The 24101-nt window shown below is 43.5% G+C and overlaps 3 protein-coding genes across 4 annotated transcripts in view; 2 read left to right on the top strand and 1 right to left on the bottom strand.

The window, feature by feature from the left end:
* PDXDC1 (pyridoxal dependent decarboxylase domain containing 1) overlaps nt 1–5389 on the bottom strand; it is a 28484-nt gene extending 23095 nt beyond the window's left edge. Inside the window, exon 1 of one of the 2 annotated variants that reach the window (XM_027654895.1) lies at nt 5315–5389. In XM_027654895.1, coding sequence (XP_027510696.1) covers nt 5315–5335 — 21 coding nt within the window. In that variant the 5' untranslated portion in view covers nt 5336–5389. Of the gene's footprint in view, nt 1–4855; nt 4963–5314 lie in introns of those variants that run through there. The other variant, XM_027654896.1, reaches the window with a different exon arrangement.
* A 1500-nt stretch (nt 5390–6889) lies between these two features.
* On the top strand, nt 6890–15021 carry MPV17L (MPV17 mitochondrial inner membrane protein like). The gene is made up of 4 exons (XM_027655015.1): nt 6890–7620; nt 9377–9447; nt 10678–10707; nt 10869–15021. Exons 1-4 carry the CDS (start codon nt 7311–7313, stop codon nt 11055–11057), a joined length of 600 nt encoding a protein of 199 aa, XP_027510816.1. The 5' UTR covers nt 6890–7310; the 3' UTR covers nt 11058–15021.
* Nucleotides 15022–22935: 7914 nt separating this feature from the next.
* CUNH16orf45 (chromosome unknown C16orf45 homolog) overlaps nt 22936–24101 on the top strand; it is a 50389-nt gene continuing 49223 nt past the window's right edge. The window contains exon 1 of the mRNA XM_027654860.1: nt 22936–23122. Coding sequence (XP_027510661.1) covers nt 23017–23122 — 106 coding nt within the window. The 5' untranslated portion in view covers nt 22936–23016. The remainder of the gene's footprint in view (nt 23123–24101) is intronic.

Genomic DNA, 24101 nt, shown 5'->3' with positions numbered 1-24101 from the left:
AGATTCCAGAGAATGTGAAAGGTGTCATCTGGCAGAGTCTGATTTACCTACAGTGATCAATATTGAATGGTATTTGAAAAATCAATATGCCCCAACATGAAGGCAGAAGGCAACACCACTGGTAAGACCCCTCACATTAGACAGCAGAGAACCCTGAAATACTCAGGTGACCCTGTTAGAGTCTCTTCTCCTGCCTCTGCAGAGCCTCCACAAATTCAACACCAACCCTTTTTCAAGCCATCAGCCCACCCACCAAAGCCTCTGGGAGTTACCCCTGCAGGCTGCTGAGGCTGGGGGGTACCAGGGTAAGGGGTGGGGGTTGTTTAAAGAAAAAATCCCAAACAAGTTTAATATTTGAACATACACTATCCCCACTGCAGGGATCCAGAGTAGCTTGTCTGCTATGGTATTTTAGCAGAATTATTCCTACAGGCCAACTTTCCATTACTGCTGATGGAACACATGCACCAGAGGCAAATGCCTTTGCTCATGCAGATGCAGACACAAAAGCAAATTTAATCACTGAAGGTAGTGGGATTCATTTAAATGAGGATTTTACACTTTTTTCATCTGGAGGACGGATCAAGAAACAAACAAACAAAAAAAAGTTGAGAGCTACCATATGTTCAAAGACTATTTTTACCAAAATATTTTGAGATTTAACTCGTATCATAGCAAGTGGTTGGTGGGTGAAAGAATCAGTAGCCAGGCATGGGCACAGTGATCAGACCCAGACTGACAGCTCTCTATCCTGTGGCTTTAGAAGTGGCCAGTAACAAATGTTTGGGGGAGGAACAAAAGAACAGTGCAAATATTGAGTAATATTTTCCCACCAGAACTCCCAGCATTCAGCAATAAAGAGGTTTTTACACTTCAATCTTCTACAAAATCCACTGGGTATGAAGGCCAAAACTTAATCTAGTACTGAGTGAAAGAGCAGTACAAATACAAACAGTTCAAGACCTCATCACAAGGATTAAAAAAATCCACAACACACTGCAAGCATTCAATAGTGAGAATACAATATATATAGCTAAAAAAAAAACCTAAATATAATCTTTGGCAATATTTCCACACAATTGCAGTGGTTTGCAGAGTTGCACCACGTCAAAGAAAACCTGAAAAGAAGTTCAGGGAAAAAAAAAAAACCAAACAGTTTTCCTCCTGGGAGCCCTTAAGGGAGTAAATGACGAGACTAATTTGCTGATTGTGATTATCTCACATAATTTAATTCAGGCTGCCATAAAACATGATCAATGGCTGGAAGGCAGTTACTTGTTTGAACCCCCCTTAGCATCACGTGCCAGTATTCAAACAGCTCTGTTGTAGGTGAGGACACAAGATGCAGAGGCTTTACAGAAAGGGCTCTGAGCTGCTTTTGTTTGCTACCAACATCAAATTCACATCATATGTTACAAACCACACACGCTCACCTGTGACTCATCCTGCCTCACTAATAATTACTCACCCATGAAACCCTCCTGCCAGTAAGCTGGCAGAGTAAATACATAAAATACAGCTTCAAAACTCCTAAGAAGATACACTAAGCTCCATAAAGTGCTATGAAATCCAGAAAGTCCTTGAATTCTAATGTGGGCTTAATTGGGAAATGAATCCCGTCTGAATTTTTCCAATTGCTAAGTGGATATACAGCAACTTAGTTTCTCCCTTGAATTATGGGAAGAGAAAAAAGCCCACCTTTTACTGCTGCATGCTGAATTTTATATTTTTATATATATATATATGTATGCTCCTCCTCTGCTCACATTAGTAAGGGCATGGAGGTGGGAAGCAGGACATCTGCTTATTTTAAGCAGCAAGAAAAATAGGTGTGGCAGAGTTGCAGCAACAAAGCAATTAGTTAAGAAAGGTTTCTTAACTAACTTTTTTAATAACATGCCATAATAAAGTAGTATATTCCTTTAGTTTTGTCTGTAAATGAGACCAAGTGCATATAGAATCCAACCAGAAATAAACTGAATACTTTTTTCATGGTCTTAAACTGTTTTTAAGAACGACTGGTGGATGAGTTCTTGAAGATCACCTCCTGAACCACAGGACAACACACTTTTTGAGGGGGTTAAAGCAGCTGCACTCAGTCCTTCCCCTGGTACTGCAGGGTCTGGCTCTGCTCACAGTCAGGGGAGCCTTTGACCTCACAAGTTCCAAGATGTGACTCGTCCTCCCAAGCTCTAGGGAAGCACCAGCCACAGCTTCTTCCTTCCAGGTGTCAGTTCAGCATCCTGACACCTCCTGCCTCCTTCAGCCCCTCAGAGACCCTGACACACCCTGACCTGCTTTGACTTCTGTCACTCACTGCCTTCAGGATGTGTCAATCCAATTCACTGAGGTTAGCCTGCAACAGGGTTGATTTGTGGTTACTTCCCTATTCTGTAACCAATCTGGTACTGTTCTTTTCAGCACTTTGAACTGTAAACTGTTAAAGATTTTATGAGCACTATGTCACACCTTGGAGTCACTTGGCAGCTGGGGAAAGGATAAGGGGACATTCTCCAGCTGTGGTAAGACTGAACATTAAGTGCAAATTCAAAAAGGAGAATGTTGCTTCATATACTGTTTAACAATCTTGATTCTACATTTCTGTAGCTGCACTCCTAATGAAATGAAGGGATGATTTTTAAACACTACATAAACTAATATGTGTGCAAAGCACCTCAGAGGTGTAGCTCATTTCCTATTTGATGGGAAGTACACCTGAGTGACCTACTACATTATTTTAACTGCCTAAAAGAAAGTTTTACCATCAAAACCCAAAACCTATTCTCAACACTAAATTAATCTCAAACAATATCAGTATTCAGCCCAAAGAATATTGTGTTTATTCTCCAGGCTAAGAAAAGTTTAAGATAACAAAAAAGAAAGCAGCCATTTCATGACTGTTGGGCTTGAATGAAAATGGCACTGTGTCACCACAAGGCTTATAGATATTTACTCTTTGAAGCTTTATTATCTCCTGACATGCAGCAGGACCTGCATGCAGGTGCTGTCATGAGTTTTCTGTAAAATTACCAGGATGTTGTGGTAAATAGCACAGTAACAGAAGACAAAAGCCACAGGCTGAGCAAGAAACCAAAACAGTTTTTCATGTTTAGGGAAAACACTGTTGTAGAGACAGCAAGAAGTTACAAGTGGAAAATGTACACTGTTTTACCACTGACAAAGTCACCTAACTTGAAATGTTCAAATCCTTCAGAAAACTGGTCACTTATACCAAAATATAAATGGAGGAAAAATCAAAATAAAAAAATACACATGTGTATAAAAAAATATTTTAAAAAGCATAGCTCTGTTAGCCAAAGTTATGATTTAACACAGCCTTCCAGAAGAATTTAATTTGAAGTTCACCTCAAAAGAGATTTCTGGATTTCAGATAAAATGAATTGGAGTTATACCACTTATGACACACAATTAATACATTAAAAAAAAAAAACCACAAAAAAAATGTGTGATAAAACAAAGTTAATTTTCAAAATCAAACTATGAGACTTGGTGTGCACACCTGTGTGTCAAATTCTGCAATGGTTTTCCTTGCAGTCCTGTTGTGCAACATCTTCAATTCTCAGGAAGTTTCTCATCTGCTAAAAAAAGTCTTTTTCCATTTGCAAGAACCTAATGACTGCAGTCACTCAATGCCACTGCATTACAGATAATTAGGTGATTGTACCAAGATGGTCAGGAAAAATACAAAGTTGTGACAAATTCGAATACAAGTTAAAAAGTATTTCTCACTGGCATCCCAATAACCTGCATGTATAAAAACATGAGGAGGAGACAATACACGGTTCAAATAAAAGAGAGTCTCTGTTCTGTTATGATAATGCTTAAATAAGCACAAGATAAGTGGACACACATTCTCTGAAGATAAATGTATCCCAGCTTGGATTAATTTGAAATTTATTTATTTAGGGAGAAGACTCATCATGACATCTCATATTCAAGACTAGAAAAAATGCAAATTGTACAGATTTACCACAATCTTAACCAGACTATTCCAGGAGGGCACTAACTGCCAAGTGGCTCCAAGACCATAATCTTATTGTGGCATGTTATTATACAGAGGAATACAACTTTTATCACAATAAAGAGAGGAAGTAAAAAAATAGTAACTCTTTATACACATCTCTGCATATATTGAGAAAACAGACATGTAAATTTTTGTAGGGCCCTCACCATTACAGACTATTCCTTACATCAAGAATACAAATAATCAAAACATGGACTTTCTGCAGGTATTTCATTCTTACACAGTGGTTTTATTGCTTCTTATGATGAACTAGTCAAGCAAATTTCTAAGAACTTGTCAGTACTACCCCTGACATGTACTAATGAACCTTCTCTAAACAACTGCATTAACTCTCTTTGAGTCCATTTGACAGACCATACTCTAAGCTACTATTTCAATTAAGTTTTACTTCATAACTAAAACCTTTCAGAATAAGGAACAATCACTGTAACTTTTGTCAGCACTAGTAAAGAACTTAAGCTTTTAAAGACCACCAAATACTCTATAACACCATATTCTTCACGTGGAATACAGCATATCGAATTTTTTTGCTACCAACCCTTTAGCCACATGAGGAAGGCGCTTCCTGGATTTCCTAACCATCCATTTTACCGGAGCACATCCCATTCAAACTTCTCTGGGCCATCCCAAGGATCCCATGAAACCAAACGTACAGCCGATGATGCAAGGAGGGGCGTGTGTGCAGTACCAACCCCTGAGCACCCAAAATATTGATTATTCTAAATGCCCGCAGCCCTCACGCAGGGGGACAAGCGGCAGGAGCCCCTCGAGGGCGGGTGTCCCGCAGGCGTGGGGCACCCACGGACTCACCGCGACAGGGGCAGAACGGGCTCTGTCCCTCAGCCACGGTGTTACACCGCCAATGTTTGCACAGTGCACTGGGCAGCAGAGCAAACACAGGGCAGCAAACACCTCCGTATAAAATGGACAAAAAAAAACCCCAGTCAAATAATATTTTCTTTAATAACATTTCCCCTCCTGTCCTGCTGAAGGCTCGCCCCGCCAGGAAATAAGCTCCATTTTTTTTTTTTTTTTTTAAGAAAACACAAACCCCGCTCCCAAAGCATTTCCTGGTAGTTATCCCGAGTTCCCGATCCGGGACACGGATGCTGGTCACACCCGCGGCTGGGGGGGGAGGGGGGCGGCACACCCGGGGGGGGCTCTGGGAGGCGAAGCCGCCTTAGCACCGGGGCAGCACCGAGCCCCAGATCCCTCCCCGCGGCTGCGGCCCCACCGCAGTCCCGTCCCGTCCCGTCCCCGCGCTCAGACCTTCTCCAGCGGCCCGTCCATGTCGGCGGGGCCGCCCCGGCCCGGCGCGGCCGCTCCACGCTGGCAGCGCTGACGGGGCCGCGCGGGGCGGGCCGCGCTCGCGCGCTCACCTGCGCCCGGGCACCGCCCCCCGCCGCGCGCACCACCGCGCCCCGCGGGAGAGGGGGGCACAGAGGGGCGGCCACGCTGAGCGCGGCGCGAGGGGACCGGGGAGAGCGCGGCCACTCCCCCCCCCGCGCCGCCTGGTGGAACAGTCCCGGGGAGGTGACAGGTGGTGGCGCATGCGCAGGGAGCGCGGCGCGCGCGGCCGTGGCCTCGGCCGGGTAGCGGGGCTGGGCCGGGAGCGTTGTGCCGCGGGTTCGAGTCCCCGCCGCGCTGGGTCGTGGCCGCCCGGACCCCGGGAGGGCTCTCCGGGGCTCCAGCCTTCGTGAACCTCTCCGCTGTCACCCCGCTGTCGCCTGCGGTGGCACCAGATCTTTCCTTTGCGGGAACGCTGCACAGCCCGGCGGAGAGCGCGCACCTGCCGGCGGGTTCTGTCACGGGCAGCCCCCGGAACCACAAACCGGGGGTTTTACTGGGCTTTATCTCTGATCTTCCAAGCTGGAGTTAATTTCTGGGCATATCCCTCTTCTCTTTAGCGCCGTTGATATTATTCAGTAGCACCGCTTGCAGGTGGTGTTGGTGTTGTTTCCCGGAGGGATGTACCGGGATGAGGAGCTGGAAGGGGCAGTTCGTGGGCCCTGGCACGGGGTGTCCGCCGAGCGCTGGGCAGCGCGCTCAGCACTGTCACTGAAAGGTATTTCAACCTACAGACCGTCCACGCCTATTTATAGTCATCCATGGGAGATTTCGTGATAGTTTCAATCGCATTGCTCCAGTTCACAGAGCGAACTACCGCCTCCAGCCTCGAGATGGTTCCCTTGGTCAAGTCTGAGCCCATGGCCAGGACCGAGGGGAAACTCCCGGCTGCGCTCCTCGTTTTCTGTGGCCAAAGGCTGCCTTGCAGGACTGGAGCCACTCTCGGTGTCAGCTCTTTTACATGGATTTCAGATCCGCTTTGTGGTTCTGTGTGCACAGAGCTGTGTACACAAGTCTCTTCAATAACCAAACATCACTTCTGACTTTGTCCTCAGTTTGTCTCAGGAGCAGAGGGCGAAGTGGAGGAACCCTATGGGCTGCTGCTGCTGCTCAGCAGGTGTGTATGGGCCCTGCTCAGCAGGGTAGCAGAAACCAAAGTGCAAAGACACCAGCAAAATTGAAAAGAAAAAAAGCCATAACCTACTCATGTAACCAAGCAGCAAGGAGATAATTAAAAAATAAGCAAACAGTGCCTAGTTTACACTTGTCTGTCAATGGGAGGTTGTAGCGAGATTGGTATCGGTCTCTTCTCCCAGGCAAACAGCAGTAGGACAAGAGGGCACAGTCTTAAGCTGCACCAGGAAAGGTTTGGGTTGGTCATTTGGAAGAAGTTCTTTACAGAGAGAGTGATCAGACATTGGAATGGGCTGCCCAGGGAGGTGGTGGAGTCACCATCCCTGGAGGTATTTAGGAGGAGACTGGATATGGCACTTAGTCCTATGGTCTAGTAGACGAGGTGGTGTTGGGTCAAAGGTTGGACTCGATGATCTCAGAGTTGTTTTCCAACCTAATCGATTCTGTGGGTTGCAGCAATACTGCACAGTGACTCCATGGTGCTACTTCGACCAAAGCCCAGGAAACACAGTAACCTACATCTTGGGAGTGAGTGTATGGTCACTTGAGAAACAAGCCCACGAACCCAGTGACCAGCGGGTGATCACCCACAGGAGCCCAGCGTGGCCGTCGGGAGCCGGCCCTCCCTGTCAGGGGAGGATCCCCGAGCGGGGAACGCCGCGGGGATGGCGAGGGCGGCGGCGGGGCCGGGGCGGCGGCGGGCGGGCCCGTGAGGAGGAGAAGGAGGAGGAGAAGGAGGAGGAGGAGGAGGAGGAAGAAGAAGAGGCGGAAGAGGCGGCGGGCGATGGCCGGGGCGCTGCTCCGCGGGGTGCGGCGCTTCCCCTGGCTCTGCAACGTGCTGCTCTACGGGGGGCTGTTCGCGGCGGGGGACGCGGCTCAGCAGCTGCTGCGGCGGCGGGGGGGACACCCGCCCGACTGGGCGCAGACGCGGCGAGTGGCGCTGGTGGCCCTCGCCTTCCACGGCAACTTCAGCTACGTGTGGCTGCGGGCGCTGGAGCGGGCGCTGCCCGGCCGCCGCCCGCCCGCCGTGCTCGGCAAGGTGCTCTGCGACCAGCTCCTGGGAGCGCCCGTCGCCGTGCTCGCCTTCTACACGGGTGAGTGCGGCCGTGCCGGGGGTGTCCATCGCAGAACCCCGCGGGATCGTCCTGGGGAGCGGGGCTTTGCACCCCAGTAGGAGGGCGGGGTTGGGTGCCCCTCTCCCGCGGCCCCCGGAGGCCGGTGCGGGGTGCGCGGTCCCTGGGCGGGGATGGATGCGCTCGGAGCTGGGGACGCGGTTGGGGACCCGAGGATGCTGAGCCGCCCGTGGTACTTCAGAGCTTTAGATGAGGCGGTGCTGGGCCGAAGGGGAGTCCTGCCACGGGCTCGGTTGGGCCTGTAGCTTTTAACTAGCGACAGTTGTACCACCCGTGCCTGCTTGAATTGCTCTGCTCTGCTATGTTCTCGACATTATTTCCAAAACATCTCCAACTCATTTCCAAAACACAGCTGTAAATGTCAGGAAATACTATAGTTCAGCAAATAAACTGTACCAGCTTCTGCTGTGAGAGTATATAGAAATACAGCATGCTACTGATGCTGTGTATCTCAAAAGCTAACAAGTAAGAAGAGGCTTTAAAGAAGACTAGTATCAATTCCAAAAATAAACATGAGGGAATAAGAAAAGAGGTGAGACTAGTGTAATTAAATGCTCTCATTTGACTTCATGTGGAAGAAGAGCAAGATAGGCCCTCATTTTGTCTGGTATTGGGAGATCTGCATTCTATGACCCCATCAGGGAAATCATTCAGTTTGTGAGTGAAGAGAAATGAAGCAAAGAAAGAAGTCAAACGCCAGATCCTTACTCTCAAAATCTTATCTGTCTGTGTCAGAACCTAAGCAGAGAATTCCCCAAGGGCCAGAAGGATCTGAAGGATCACAAAAAGGATGATAAAAATCCCTAACTCAGGTAGCAGTAAAATAATGGATCCATTGAGAGATACTGATAACCCCATGGCATGCAAATACCTAAAGGGATCCCTCAGTTGGACTAAGCAGCTTTAGGTCTCTGCTTATGCACGAATGTGTACCTTTTGATTTTGGACTGACTTGTTGAAAGCATGTTGTCTAATACCTTTTCTGAATATAGGTCACAACTTCCAGTTGAGGTGGGTGGTCTCTGAAGAGCTGCTACACCTTTTAGAAGGATGTAGTCTTAATTTGATATCTGAAGATTCCCTTTGTATGAGGTATCAGTTAAAGAGTTCAAAATAATAGACCCTTTAAACAGTATTTCATGTAATGGGAATTCACTCAGTTGATTTATTTCTGGTTTGTATGTATCTACTATGTCATTTCAAGTCATATTGCTTTTTTGTTGGTGCTGGGTGTAACGATGGGAGCCTGTTGTGAGTTTGTGCTTTCCTAGAACCAAGAGGAGTTTGGACCAACTAGAGTACCTTTAGGTACCCTTTTCTGCTGACTTCAGCTGGTCTGTAGGCACCTGAACTCCTTCCGGGGTCTCAGCCACTTCTGGCAATTCAACAATGTGCACAATGCCTTATTCTCTCTCTTATGAGTGTGAAAGGTACTTTCATTCTCTCTGTTCCACCACCATATCACTGGTGCATGATGGGGCAGAGGAACAGATATGCTACAGTATATCCCAGCTGATCTGTGGTGACAGTCAAGTCAATAAGTGAGGAGTTACAAGGTAGCACTATCAGCTAACCAGAATGTTTTTCTTTGTAATGGTACCACCTTTTCTTTCAAAGCTATTGTAATATATTATGAGGAGGGTTTAGTGTGTCATTGAAAAAAATGAACATTTCGGTTTTGCATTATTTCTGATTGTTGTAAATATTTTGCCACTAGGTATGAGCATCCTTCAGAGGAAAGAGGACATCTTTTCAGACTGTAAAAAGAAATTTTGGAATACGTATAAGGTGAGGCAAGTAATTTGCTTATCTCACAGCTAAGGGAAAAAAAATGGATAAAATATTTAAAATATTCCTTCCTCCCACACTGTTTTTTCCTCCTTTCTCTCACTCCACTATTTGATTAAGTGTAGAAAGTTTAAGTACCAGCAGTCATGTGAAGTAAGGGCAGTCTGGAGCAGGCACTGCTGCCAGATGGGTGAAATTATGGCATTTAAACAATGTCCAGTGTTTATATACATAACCCTTGCACCCAGCTCTGTTTGAATGACAGCCCTGCAATACAACACCAGTTCAGGTTGTACTACCTTTGGTCTTAAGAAGAACCCCCACACCAGTGTTTAGTTAGGAATAGTATTGACAACACTTACATGCACACCTGTTAAATCATTAGTTATAGAGACATCTTTAGGAATCATTTTTAGCCTGTACTTTTCAGTGATAATCACTTTCAGAAGCACAACCCCTTGTTTTAAGAAGACTTTGTTATGAGCAGCTGGCTTTGATTTGCATTTCTGCATACACAAGAAAAAATTCTCTGTGCTACCTCAGAGCTGAGCAAGCTAAGAATGTTAAAGATTTCTCAGATGCAAGAGGAATTAATTGAGAGATCAGCAAGAAAAAATGTAATAGAAGGAGAAAATGTGATGCGATGTGAATTTATCTTCATATTCTGGAACTATATAGGTAGGATAGAAAAGGATTATTTTTATTCCTCTGGAGGATGATTCTAAAAGCAGTGCCCACTATATCCTATCAAAACATAAGGTTTCTATTGACCTGATGTTCTGTGAGTAAATTATCCATTGATTTTTCTAAATATGCCTTACATATATGAGTAAGTGGAAGGAGCATTGCAAGTGTGAAATAAATAGTGTTCAGTGGTATTTTTCATTAATGGCTGAAACAAATGTTCACACATTTAAACATTTGTTCACCCATCTGGTAAATGTGCATATTGTGTCTGGTGTCAGCTGACTGTGAAGACTTAACTGTGCTTAGAGTTTTGTATTTAAAATGAGTTAGAATAATGTGTTTGAAAAACTCACAGCATAGAGGCTCATGAAGATGATTAGAAATTTAATATGGCAACCTTGAGTTAAGCAACTTCATTTGCAATTAAACAGCTTTTATTAACTTTCCTCAAATACGTGTCAGTCATCACTAAATGTGGTAAGAAAAAATGAGTCGTTGCGGTTGAAATCCGTAAGAATAACAAATTATTCATTTTCATTTCAGACAGGACTGATGTACTGGCCTTTTGTGCAGGTGAGTTCTCAAGGTGACTCCGTGGCCTTTCTCTAAAACCCAATCCCTCGCAGCCACAGTGTATCTGACCCCGGGAGAAATCAGTGGAGTTGTGGGGTGTGTAGGTGCAGGACCTAACGATGCCTGGGGCACTAACTGAGCTCTCTCTCCTTCCAACACAGCTCTCAAACTTCATTTTGGTCCCTGTTCACCTGAGAACAGCTTACACTGGGCTCTGTGGCTTTGTCTGGGCTTCCTTCATTTGCTTTTCCCAACAGAGTGGAGATGGCACAGCAAAGTCAGCATTTATGTGGCTCCAAGGAGAGAAGGTCAATGCAGATGAAGAACCATCAGAGAAAAAAGAACTTTAATTCTGAACACATTCTAAATTGCTGAACTGGGTTTATGGAAGTCGGTAAATCACAGTGCAGCCTCACTGCTGTGTTTAAAATAAACAGTTATCTCAACATTTGGTGGTTAGTATAAGCAGTGGAACAGTTTGTCTTTGTGCCTGTTTATTTTTCATAAAAGAGGCCAGTTGTATATTGACATTTAATTATTTTCACGCTGTCATCCCATCTCATCTGGGAACAACTGACTTGCAGGGCAATGTAAGCATTTGCACATCATGTCAGACTGCCTCACTGGGGAGAAATATTAACTGTAATTTAATTTTCAAGCAACTTGTAATTGCTAGAAAAAGGGGAATAGAACATTAAATCATCAGTTGTCGGACTTGACAATTGTTATCAATGCAAGGTTGCTTTTGCAGAACAGAATTTAATGGATTCCATATCTAAAAAGTGGCATCGGATCTGTTTTATTGAGTGAAAATGAAAGTGCTGTGTTTGTAGGGCCCACTTTTCTATGGGGTCAACTTGTTTTATTCTACATGAATATTTATATAGCAAATGAATTATTTCATAGAATGTACAAACCTGAACTATATTTCTACCTGTTTTATCTTAACTGTGAGAATAAAGATAACTGACTTTGGTCAGAGATAACTAACTTTTGGGCTGGATGCTGCATATTGACCCTTGGGGGAAGCATCAGTCATGAGCAGCTCCTACAGGATGGAACCTGACTAAGCCCTGCAGTGAGCTTTTGTTCTGGGTGCCACCAACTGCTTCCATTGCCCCCCCCCCAAGGGTCAAAGTATAGAAGTTTTGAAAGTATAGGAGTATAGAAGTACGTGGGAGTCTTGACTCCTCCACTCTTCTCAACTGTTTCATTATACTGAAGATATAATTAGGATTTTGAAGAGAAAGAGCACAGGAAGGAAGGTAACGTGAATGCCAGAATCCATCTCAAAACAATCCAGCTTTATATAAGGAACTTTCATTTCTTCCTCAAATGGCTTTTAAACATTCCTACTCATATAAGACCCTGGGTAACCATACATAGAAGACTAGGAGAAGGTGAAAATTAATTATAGATGTGCTTTGTCAGCTTGAGGATCAGGTCTGGATACGGGTATTTTTTCAATGTGCTTATGTATCTCAGAACAGGAACTGTGCAAATTTCTGTGATTGCAGGAAGCTGAAATCAGGCCAGCAAAGGAGCCCTTGGTATATTGGGGTGGGATTTTATGCCTTGAAGTTACTAAATTGTAAGCTTGAAACAGTATCTGATTTAATGCATTTGATTGTAAAGAGAGGACTCAACCCTCTGTTACAATAATGATAAACTTGGAGGAAGGTTTGAATTCCTCAGGCTTGTCTAAGCAGTGTCCCAAAGCCTGCTTAGGCTGTAAATATACATTCCTTTGGCCAGCAGCTGTACTACTTAATATATTGCTAACAATTAGCAACATATTGCTGTAGGAGCCCAGTGTTGCTTAGCTGAGACAGGGAAAGGGATCATGCAAGCACTGCCTCATCTATTTCAGTAAAATCAACTTGTTTACCATAACCCTGTGGTCAAGAGTGATGCAAAGTACCCATATGGCCTTGACTACAGGACTGCAGCAGTGGGAGAAGGGTAGATGGCAGGGGGCTGCTTCTGCACTCTGTTTTGCTGGCAGACAAGTGGAAGACCTCTCAGGATAGAAAAGTCACTGCAATTCCATCTTCAGCTGCACAGGCAGATGTGGAAGAGCACACCTGCCTGCAAGCTTAAGGTGGAATTAATTTTACTTGACTTTTGACACCTGTAATCTGGACATTTCAATTTGGCTGATCAGTTTGAGCTCTGTACGAGGAATTGGGCACTTCAAGGGTCTGTGTCTTGCTCCAACAACTGGCTGCTGTGTCAGTAGCTTCATGGTAGATGCTTACATTTGGTGAGTTGGATTCCCCTGCTGGGCGTTGCTGCATGAATCCCATGGTGTGAATTGAGCAGTCCTGATGCTGGACATCTCGGTAGGAGCAGGAATCCACAGAGGAGCTAACAGCATTTTATCTGTCTTTTTAAAAAATGAGTGAACAGATGTTTCAGACAGCTATAGCTGTTAAATTGTTCTTGTGCATATAAAGTCCTCAGTATAAAGAAGCAATTTTAGTAGTGGGTTTTTTTCTCTTGATATTTTTAGGGTCAGACTAGTATTTTGAAATCTGTTCTATTCAGTAAGAGGTAAAAGTTTCGGTTAAGGTGTGCTAATTAAGTATTTAACTTTTTTTTAATGGATGCTATTTATTTTCATTTCTGCTGATGCCTTAAGTGTTTAATAGAATTCACTTGGAGAAGGGAACTGGAAAATAATGACATTACAAAGAGAGTGAAATGGTGTTGATTTGCTGTAAGGAGTGTGTGATGTTCTTCTGAAACTCGGAGCAAAAAATCCTGCTTTGTGGGTATAACTGGTAAAACCTAATCTCCAGGTAAATCAAGATTTTATAACTGTTCTCGTGATCTGTATAATTCTGATGTCTTTTTCATCAGAACTAATGAATGGAAGATCCATCTTTTATTTTAAATGGCTTAAGAGCTTATACAAGCTGTGCTTTATTGCTGTTTGCTTTTGTGCTGCCAGCTTTTTGCTTGGGAATTTGAGCTAAATCCTGCTTTGTCTGCAAGTTTCTCTGGCTGTGGGCTTCAGGATTTCTCTCCATATACTTGAAGTACAGTCCTTTCATGTAATGGAAGCCTGTGGCTCTTATATTTCAGGAGACTTTAGATCCTGCAAAATCCTTTCATTTCCTCCATTTCTCTTGTTGACAGTTAAGTAACCCGAGTCCCTTTTCACATTAAAAAAAAATGTTGTTTTTTTTTCTTTTAATTATGAGCACTGATTGGTCTTACAAACTTTTTAGACCCACATAATGCAAAACAATGAAGCTGTGTTGGACCAAATTCTCAGTGTGCATAAATTAATGCACCTTCTAAAGATTTTCTTCCTGTCAGTTTAGTCTGAGGGCCTAATCCCTTGGTTGTTAGAGGTTTCATTATTTCTTGGCACTTTTTTGGTTTAGAAGATTAATTTCACAGAATAACAGAATGGCTGAGGTTGGAAAGAACCTGTGGATGCCCAGACCAGGTCATCTAGTCCAATGCTATTTGATACATATGTAAACTTTTGTTTTCTTCTAGTAATTCAGTAATTTCTTGAGGGGGGGAAGATGGGTGAGACTTGTCCTAATGTCTCTCTGCCACCCTTTCAAAAACAGTTACACAGGCTTTATGACTATTTCAAGGAATTGCACTGATCTTACTGCCAGCTGAACATGCAGATTCCCATAACCAGGAGGATGAAGAGAATTATACATCACATGGGTGCTCAGGAAGGAGGGAACACACTGCCAGTACCTATAGGCCTGCAGTCACGTAATATTTTTATGTTGTGGATCCTCTCTAAGAGCAAATGGGATGAGAAGACTTTTATATCAGGCTCAGTCCCAGCTTCATGTAATTCTGGATGACTGTGGAGATGTAGAGTCTGGATTTGATAAAATGAGGATTTCAAAATGTATTTTTCTACTGCAAATCTTTTATGCAAATGAACCTTCTGTGCTTACTAGTATGTTAAATACATGTTTCTAGACTTGGAAAATTCACCAGAAGGCCTCTGTCTTTTTCACACCAGAAGCGACCACCCAGTAACAGCATAAAATAACCAGTTTCATACTGCAGCAAAGGTGAAACTGCCTGCAGTTTGTTACCATATCTGATGTGTTAAGTTCTCTGTATAGCACAACCTTTGAAATCTATGCAGCCTCAGCCTTCCAATTCTCTGCTGTAAGTGCCAATGCTTCCTGCTCGTGCTGCTGCCTCTACTGCTACTGCCAATCCAGTGAGATGTGCAAGAAATACTTGAATTTTACTAAAGTAATGAATTTCAAGTTGACTGAAATTGTCTGTGTTTTTGCAAAGGCTTAATAAACATTAAATGCTCTTCTTTGGCTCTGTCTGTCTTTAACTAGTCTGTGTATAAACAGATATAAGCCAGATCTTATATAAAGTTTTTGTGGGATCTTCATGAACCACATGCAGCAAAAAGCTCAATTCGAAGTCATAGGCCCTAACACAGCAGCAGAGTATAAAATAAGCTGGGAATATTCACTCCCTTTAAAGGTGAGTTACATACAGTGTCATCTGCCACCTCTGAGCAAATTTAGAATAGAAACTCCCATCTTCAAAGCCTTATGCTGAAGCTGGTGGACTTAATTTCTCTTTTATTAAAAAGAGGTAAAATCATGATGTAATTATATGTTTAGATGATTAATATATTTGCAGAAGGAACTGATGAATTCAGGCAGGAAAAAGATGTAAAAAACTTTTAAAGAGGACAGAGGTTAGCAATGGGGTCCTTACTGAGGGACTTCACTCAGTGTAGTTTGTGTGGGACACTCTTGGGAAGGAAATGGTTCAGAAGATTTGAGGCTGAAGGAAGTAATGTATTCCACAACTGGAAGAGAGACACCACCTCCATTCCCTGCTGCAACTTCTTTTATATTTAGAATGAGGAGGAAGCTTTATGGAAACATTTCAAGTTGAAAAATTCTGTTTCATAGACTTCATGGCCAACGGGGAGAAAAAAGATCATTCAGTCTGAATCCTTGCATAATGCAAAGCAAAGAGTTCTTCCTGAATCAAACCAGTGATGTCAAGTCTCTTGCCATCTTTTAGAAACATATCCAAGGACTTCAAGTAACAGAGGATCTTCTGCATCTCTAAGAAATTATTTATGTATTTTTATGAAATTTCATTATATATCTAAATCAATTTAGCCTTAACATTCTAATAAGATGTTACTCCCTTTCTGACAAGATTTAAAGGCTTAGCAGGCAAAGCCTTCTGTATGCATATAGTGGTAAACAAAGGTTTTGTTTATTCCTTGGAAAAACTATAATAGCTTTAGCTCTGTTAGCCCTATGCTAAATCATTCTTTGAGCTTGTTTGTGAACCCTTTTTTGCTGTGCAATTTCTAATTCTAAATGTAGAGCAGTAACACTATTAATCCCAGTGACTGTTTCATGTATGTCTCAGATAAAATTTTTTCTATTTCTGCTTAATATTTCTGTGCTCAAACAGCCAAGGACTGTGCTCTCTTCATTTCAAAGTTGCACTGAGAATTCACATGCAATTGCCAGTCCACAATGATCAAAGTTACTGTAATCCATTTTAAACAAGAACACAGAATACAGATAATTTGTTGCATAAACTTTTCAACATCATCCACCATCCACACTGCCTTCCCTTTTTTTTTTGCAGTTTATTACTTAATGTGGTAGTGGCCAAAAGTCTTGCACCTTCTATCCATATAGAAAAACAGATTTCAGTGCAAAGGATATAGGAAATTATATCATTCCCCTCTATGCAACACTAGTATCAATTACACATTTTGTGCTGACAGAAGCCTCAGGACTGGAAGAGCCTAATGAGGTGTGAAGTATGATCTGAACAGACACTGTCAAGGACAGCTCTGCTGTAGCAGGGGGTACCTGAGAGAACTTCAGAAACTGAATAATGGGTGGTTTTGTTCGCTGTCTGCAGGGGAAGCCTGTTGTGAAGTGAGGCTGTAAAACAACAGGGTAAAAGCGACAGCAGGTCAGAGTCTGTGCACACACTGTGGGTTTTGTAAGTGATATCATGTGGGACACCTGTGCAAATGCTCCCTCTGCCAGGAGAAGACCTTAAATATGGGATATTGGTGCAGTCACCTTTTTCCATTTTATACTATCAAGACTGATAAAATCAAAGAGACACCAAGAGGTGCATGGATATATAGCCTAGTAGGTAGTTCAGTCACCAGAGATATAGGGACAATGGGAGCTGAATGGGAATGAGAACTGTTCCCCAGGTCTGTTACTGCACTTTATCCAGTTACAACAGAAGTAAAAGGCATCAGCACTCAGATGGCTGTGATAAACACAGGGTTTGGCCCATATGGACTCACAAACCATGCACACAAAGTTCTGCACCACATGAGATCCTTTATCTGTGGAGGAAGTGTCAGCTTTATTCTGAATTGTGTGTCCTTTTACAGGGTATAATAAATTACAACATTCTAACCAGGAATCAGCATGTAAGTAAATATCTCTCTGTAAGTGAGATGTGCACTTAGTGTGTGCATACATAAGAATAAACCCTCACATTATTATTTCTTTGATTTGTCAGGAAAGCAGCTTTCCTCTTGTTGCATAAATATTCAGGAAAGAAAATACAATCTTTTGATGATTTCTTTTTCCACCTCTAATTTGCTTTCCCCTGTTCTATGCTGGCCTGGAGAAATCTGCCTCTGAAATACTGGTCCCCTGTAGTATTTTTATCTTACCATTGCTTACACCTCTCTGTGAAGTAAAAACCACCTTTACTTATCTACTGAGGGTGTTCAGCTGCTTCCATTTCATGCATCACATACTTTTACATCCAAAATATAATAAGACTGTTAACTGCAGCTGAGTAGCCATGACAAGCCAGTGACACTGAAGGATTTTGCATTAGTTCAATGTTGAGTTCAGAATGGTCATCATACAGTAATGAATTATTATGTGTTCATAATTACACCTGATACATTATGGCAATTACCTATACAGTGTTTTGCCTACTGTTTTGGGGGAAAAATTGAAAAAGCATTAGAACACAGGTACAAATATAGAGAGAAATTCAAGTCATAAAGAATTCAGGAGTGTGACATTATAGCTTCCAGCTCCAGTGAGGAGGCAGTGAAATGGTCCACATGCCTGTTAGGATTCAAGGGTAGTGGAGCATGAACACTGCCCAGGAACATGCATCAGCAAGACACTGACACAGCCTTTTTGTGGGGCTCACAGCTTGTAAGCAGTTTTGAGCTCTTCGTGAAAGATGCAAACTTGTGTAGGTAAAATGGAAGCTTACAGAAAGTCACCTTTACATTTTGGAGTAAGGGAAATGCTCTCAGGCTCAGGCCCTGAGAGAGCTGTCCTTGGGGGTGTATGCTGCTGTGTTTGCAAAGTCTACACACTATATTTATTATTTCAAAATGGACATGCCCACATACACACTGAAATATTACTTATTGTCTGCTGTGTTTACAAGTCTCCTAAAATGGCCCAGGCCAATTTATTTCAACGTCTCAATGTTCTGAACTCAAACATCTATTTTTCTAGGTAGCTATGGCCACCCATCACTGATGCAAAAGCCACCTGCACAGTGACTCACCTGCACAACAGTCAGTCCAGTCATACCACTCGACTTGGCTCCAAATGCCAAAAATAAGACTCTTACATGGGTGACTTAACTCCCATGGTATTAGTAACGTGTCTGACAGATGCTATAACAACCTTTTCTGTAAAATTTGTACCTTTAAAGGACAGTGAATGTAGAAAGAGTTTACTAAGACAAAAATAAAATGGGAAGGAGAAGAGTTTAGAGAAGTATGTATCTGAAATCTGTGTTATGGTCACAACTACAGCTATTGGAGTGTACAGGTTGTTTCCATTCTTTTTACCAGACATTTATGCCCTGTCTCTTCTGCTACTGCACCTCCTGAATTTGTGCTGTGTTTTCTGGCCTTCTATACTGAAAATAGCTGAGATAAATCTAAATAAGTGGAAAGCACTGTGCCAGCTTTTGTAGTCTCTATTACTCACCTCTCAGGAACGTTTGCACATAGGCTCAGTTCAAGCACAGAGATTGTCAAACACAGACACTTAAAAACTTGGCACAGCTGAGCAGAAGCCATTGATTTATCAGTTTAATTTTACCTGAACTGTGTTTTAAACTGGCCAAATGTTTAAGAAGCTGTGTCCAGCCCAGACTGTGTCTCAGGAGCTCTGTCCTGCAAGGCTCTACCTTGATTTGAGAGAGAAAAGCGATTAAGTACTCCTCCTCCTTGGAGTTATCTAAATATTTGCTGGATCAGACTCAGCTTCACAACGATACATCTCCAAATTTGGATAAGAGATAGGTGGCCAGATACTGTAGCTCCAGTGCTGCCAGTTAACTGAGAAACACAAGAAAATTCCCCTAGAAAAAGTTTCTAGGACACAAAGTACCTCAGTACCTCAGTATAGTTTGACCCAGACCGTGTGAACCATGGCATAAAATATGCCATTAAATGTTTGTCTTTTGCTTCCATAGCTCTATTAGAAATTCAGCTTTGTAGATGCAGTAAGTTCAATACACAGCCAATTTTTTCTATGTTCATGTTTGATGAAATGGTTGATGACACGTAGAAAACAGCACCACATGCATACAATATTTCACATGGAAACATTTTTAAAATTAAAAAATCAGAATAAGATGCCATTTAACAGGTGTTTGGGTGGAAGTACTTATGAACACTCAAACATTTGTATCACTGTCAGACCTCAGACTCATGACATTAAATTCAAGGCATCTCATTTGCCTTATAACAAGCTCATTAGAATGCCCTGCTTGCCTGCAGTGCTCTCTGCTTTTAGGCTACAGATGCACTTTTCTAATCTGATAGAGATGTAGGGTAGCTGTGGAAAAGGACCAACACCCCAGTTACTTTACTGCAACTATTGTGAATTGCTTATGAAGTTATTTGTCCTAAAATTTATATTTTTAAAGAAATGATTGATATATGGATAGGCTGTAATTCCAAATAAATGAGTATAAAAAGGGCAGTAATTGAACATGAGCTAGGATTCACAAAAAAGGGAGCAATATAATAAGGATATGCATTGGCTTATGTGTCCAGGCCCTCATTCTGCAGTTGTGGTACAGCAGATTCTCTTTCAAGTGCAGAGTGGCAGAGCCCAGGCTTCTGAGAACTCTTTCATGCTAGCACTAAATTGAGAGTGGAAGCTTACAGAAAGAAATCATTTTCTGTATCAAGGATCTTCCTGTAACTTTTAGTTATCCCCCTCTTTTTAATTAGATCATATTTAATTATGGCTCTTTGAAAAGCAAATTAGTTTTACTCTTGTCTAATACTGATCTTTTAGGAATAATGATAATATAAATATTTAAGATATATACTTAGAATGATGCAGACTTGATTTTTTTTTTTTTTTTTTGGTGATAGCTTGAATTATGGGATTATGGCAACTCCTCCAGTACAGAAATGTTCTGAAATAAGACTTCATGTTTAACAAAACATTACAAGACAAATTCATGAAAGTCCCACAACCTATGCTATGCAAACTATGAACTTACATGAGCACAGTGCCCCTTCTGTTCCTTCTAGATATGGATCTGGGCATTTATGCCTACAAAGTGGAATAACTGTGCATAATCCACTTGATTTCATTTTGTTTCATCAGCTAAGTTGCAAGGTTTGATTATAATGATAAATCAATTAAAAACTTGGGCAGAATTTTAATATTGTTATTTTTGGCCTAGAAAGATTAGCCTGTGTGATTAAGAACAACAACCCTCACTTTTATCTTCGCTTGCAGCCCAACCCAGACCCACTTAGCACCTTTAGAAAATGCTTTTGATACACTAGATGTGCCCTTGAAGGTAAGAGAGCTCTGAGAACTTCAAGCTGAGAGATCTAAGATGCTTGAGAAGCTCCAGGAAAGCAAAGGCTGTTGTTCCTCAGCAGATTTACAAGCCATGCTGCCACAGGGACTTAGGCTGAGTAAAGTGTGTCTGTTGTTACACAGAGTGTCTCGTCTGCCACGGGCCATCCGTGATGTCTGATGGAGGCCAAAGAGCAAGAGGCAGGAGAGTGGATTTGCCAACTGCTGCCACCCAGCTATAGCTCCTGGTGGCAGGACTTAGTGAGAAATGGGAACTAAAACCGTCAGGGGAAATTACTGCAAGAGCAAAGTGCACCTCTGTTTTTCTACCAGGCATAATCTTGTGGGAGAGCAGTGAGAAGAGACCTGAATTTTTATATTTTCTTCCTTAACAGTGCTTTCAGCAGAAGAAAACCAGCCTTTGTGAGTAAAGGAATGCATTTATTTTGCTGAGGTGCACTGAAGGACCTCATCAGTAGAGGAGAAATTTAATTCCACTTGCAAATGCAGCAGTAACAATGCTCCAGGGGCAGAGTCACAAAAAATGCTAATCTTACAACATTAACAAAATAATTGATACATACTGAGGCTCTAGTCTGGCAAAAACTTTTGTGCAAAAGAAAAGTAGGACAGCTTCCACATACCTGCTCTTACATGTAGCAGTTTGCAGAACTGGACCCTTACTGGATTTTGTGACTTTTCAAAATGGGCAGGTGATAACTTCCTAATTACAATAAATCACCTTATAAATTCTTTGCTTTACATAAGCAAACTCTGTTCATCCAAGTTTCTAGCTAGTGGGTGTTTTTCGCCCATACTAACAAAAACAGAGCTTAAAATATTCAGTCTTTTCTAGGATCATTCCTCCATCTTCTAAACAATGCACTTGGATTGTAATAACCTAAAAATCTTGAAAGGATGGATTGAAGTTAAGATCCACCAAAAATTGGCCCTTCTCCCTGATCAGCCTGTTTCCCTTAGTCCCACTCTTATCCAGATCCCAGATGGACTCCTATTCCTCCCACACTTCTGCCAGTGAGTCAGTCCAGCCCACCCCAGCAGGCAGCTGCGCTGTCACCCAAAATCAGCTGTGCAGTGCTGCCACCAGTTTTCTGCTTGACTCACAGCTCTGTTTGGGCTCTGTCTCTAAAGGCCAAACCCAGTGAGGATGGAGCACTGCACAGACAAGAGCTGTTCCAGCATGTCTTGTGCTCAAACCATGGCACAACTCTGGGGAGCACAGCTGACAGAGAAAAAGACCTGAAGACCTCCTAAAACGTTGTCCAACCCACTTTGCTAGCTAATTCCAATTCTCAGAAAGAAAAACAGAGAATTTTTCAGTTACAATTTTAAAAGCAATGTGGTGGTTTTCTCTCCTCCAACATGTGAAGCGCTCCCCAAACAAAATTGTTCATGCGATAGCATCGAAGTGTGTCAGTCCAATTAGTAAGTACATCACTGAATGCAGAGGTAGTACTTCTGAAGTGTTGATGATTGAAGGACAAGAAAAGGTTTGCAGGCAGAGGTAGGTGACAAACAAACAAGCTTTCCCAGTGTTCACCCAGTATGTGTTCAGCATTACCAGTACTCCATGATTCTTTATAAATCAGACAAAGAGTGCTAAACCCATGATTTGCCATGGGGCACTGGCCAACCTGCCTAACTCCTGCATCATTGTCTTTATGTCAGAAATGATAGCACTCACAGTAAAGTGCAATGGGATCTCACTGGTAAAGGTACTTTCCAACTGTAAAATGCTGTTCAGGGATTTTATCCATAAAACCTTCTCTACAATAAAAGAAAAAAATTAATAACAACAATAGTTATCACCACACTTGTGCTTCCTGCAAAGTCATTTCCTTCTCCTCTAATCCCAGCAGGCTGTATAAGCAGCAAAGATGCATGCTTATGGAAAATACAAATGGTTATGAAAAATACAAATGGTTGTGAGAAATACAAAACCCCATAACTTGTTTGAGTGCTGTCCTCTGGCTTTCAGCAACGCGATGCTGGAATGAGTGTCATTCCATTCAGTGCAGGACTTTCAGGAAAGCCAGCGGCTCAGGCCAGAAGATGCGCTCAGTGCTGCACCGGCCACAAGATGGACAGTCCTCCCGTGCCCTGGCAGCGAGCGCATTTCCGAGCTCTCGCCTTTCCGAGCGGTTTGGCTGTGGAACGGGAGCGCGCACCGCAGGGCAGGGGATGGGCACGGTCAAACCCAGCCCCCCGTGGGCTCCGAGCCGACGGCAGCGCCCCTGCGGGGGTCGCGTGTGCCCCCGGGCGGGCAGGAGGGCGGGGCGGGGGTGCAGCATGTGCGGGGTGACGGCGCTCGGTGCCGTGTCCCCGCTCCCCCGCCCAGCCCCGCACACTGAGCATGTGCGCGGAGCCCCTCCCGCCCCCGCCCGCGGGCCCCGCTCCGCGCAGGGAGCGCCGAGCCCCGCGCACGGACCGAGCGAGCGCCGAGCCCCGCACGGCCATGGAGCTGCGGAGATCCATCTCGGCCAGCGCGGAGGCCGAGAGACCCATGAGGCGCTACGGGGCAGTGGAGGAGACGGAGTGGAAGGCGGAGGCGCTGGGCAGAAGTGAGTGGGGGCCGCGGGTGCGGGTCCGACCGGGCGGTGCGGTGCCCCCGGCGCCGGGTCCGGCTGCTGTTTGCGGGGCGAAGCCGCCTCGGGCTTCTCGGGGAGGAAGGTCTGTGTGACCGTTTTGCCCTCTGGTGCTTCCCGAGGGAGCTGTGTCGGAGACAAACAGCTGTCGGAGGGTCAGGGCTGAGCCGCGGTGCAGCCCCGGGCGCTCCAGCCCTTCCTTGCGACACCGGTTGTTCGCTCGCTCCGCGAAGTGAAGCGATGAGCGGGCGGCCGAGGAAGGATGACCGGGACGTTGCTCTCCCCCGTTGTTTTGGTGGGATTTAACATATGGCTTTTCATGAATATTGCTAGTCTTTAATGTCTTTCACATTTGAGAAGCACGGACAACTACTGCGATATTCCTTCTTGTTATCTCAGGCGGACGGTACAGCAATATAACACTTAGTTCACGCCTTCAGTGGCTGCACTGTATTTATGAGCTCAACAAATGTTCTGTGCTGGAAGAGCTTTCTTGAAATCATAATTTTGCAGAAAGCAGCAACTGACATAACCTTTCCCAAGTGCCGATGAAAAGAGTAGTTAAAAAGATACATAGCTGCCAATTCGGGTTATTCATGGGACCTTGTTGTCTCTAAGATAGCAGCTGTTATTCTTTTATTGACAGAACTATCTTCTGTACAATCTAATAAGCCTGTAAACCCCTTCTAATTTTCCAGATAACCACTGAGGCAAAAGATGTTGATAAGATTGTCACAAAAAGCTGTGTACTAGTATTAAGAAAAATATTTTCTAAGTTTCATCAAGTGTTTGATTAGGTCACAGGGAAAAAAAGCTTTGTGTGTCATCTGTTGTGACACCTTCAGCTTGGCTGATACCGGGGTTGCTGATATTCTTGATTCCCCACCCGTCTTTTTCTGTGCATTGTGAAGTCTCACCTGGATGCCTTTTAACATCTCATGGCTTTGCAGCACCT

This window comes from Corapipo altera, unplaced genomic scaffold, assembly GCF_003945725.1.
Source record: "Corapipo altera isolate COAL_440 unplaced genomic scaffold, ASM394572v1 98, whole genome shotgun sequence".
In the NCBI taxonomy this organism is placed as follows: domain Eukaryota; kingdom Metazoa; phylum Chordata; class Aves; order Passeriformes; family Pipridae; genus Corapipo; species Corapipo altera.
This window is presented reverse-complemented; position numbering and strand designations above follow the sequence as displayed.

Excerpts from the sequence above, each read along its gene's own strand:
- MPV17L (XM_027655015.1), top strand. The coding sequence starts at position 7,311 with ATGGCCGGGGCGCTGCTCCGCGGGGTGCGGCGCTTCCCCTGGCTCTGC. Across the intron at positions 7,621-9,376 it reads CGTGCTCGCCTTCTACACGG|GTATGAGCATCCTTCAGAGG; the intron begins GTGAGTGCGGCC and ends TTTTGCCACTAG. Across the intron at positions 9,448-10,677 it reads AATTTTGGAATACGTATAAG|ACAGGACTGATGTACTGGCC; the intron begins GTGAGGCAAGTA and ends TTTTCATTTCAG.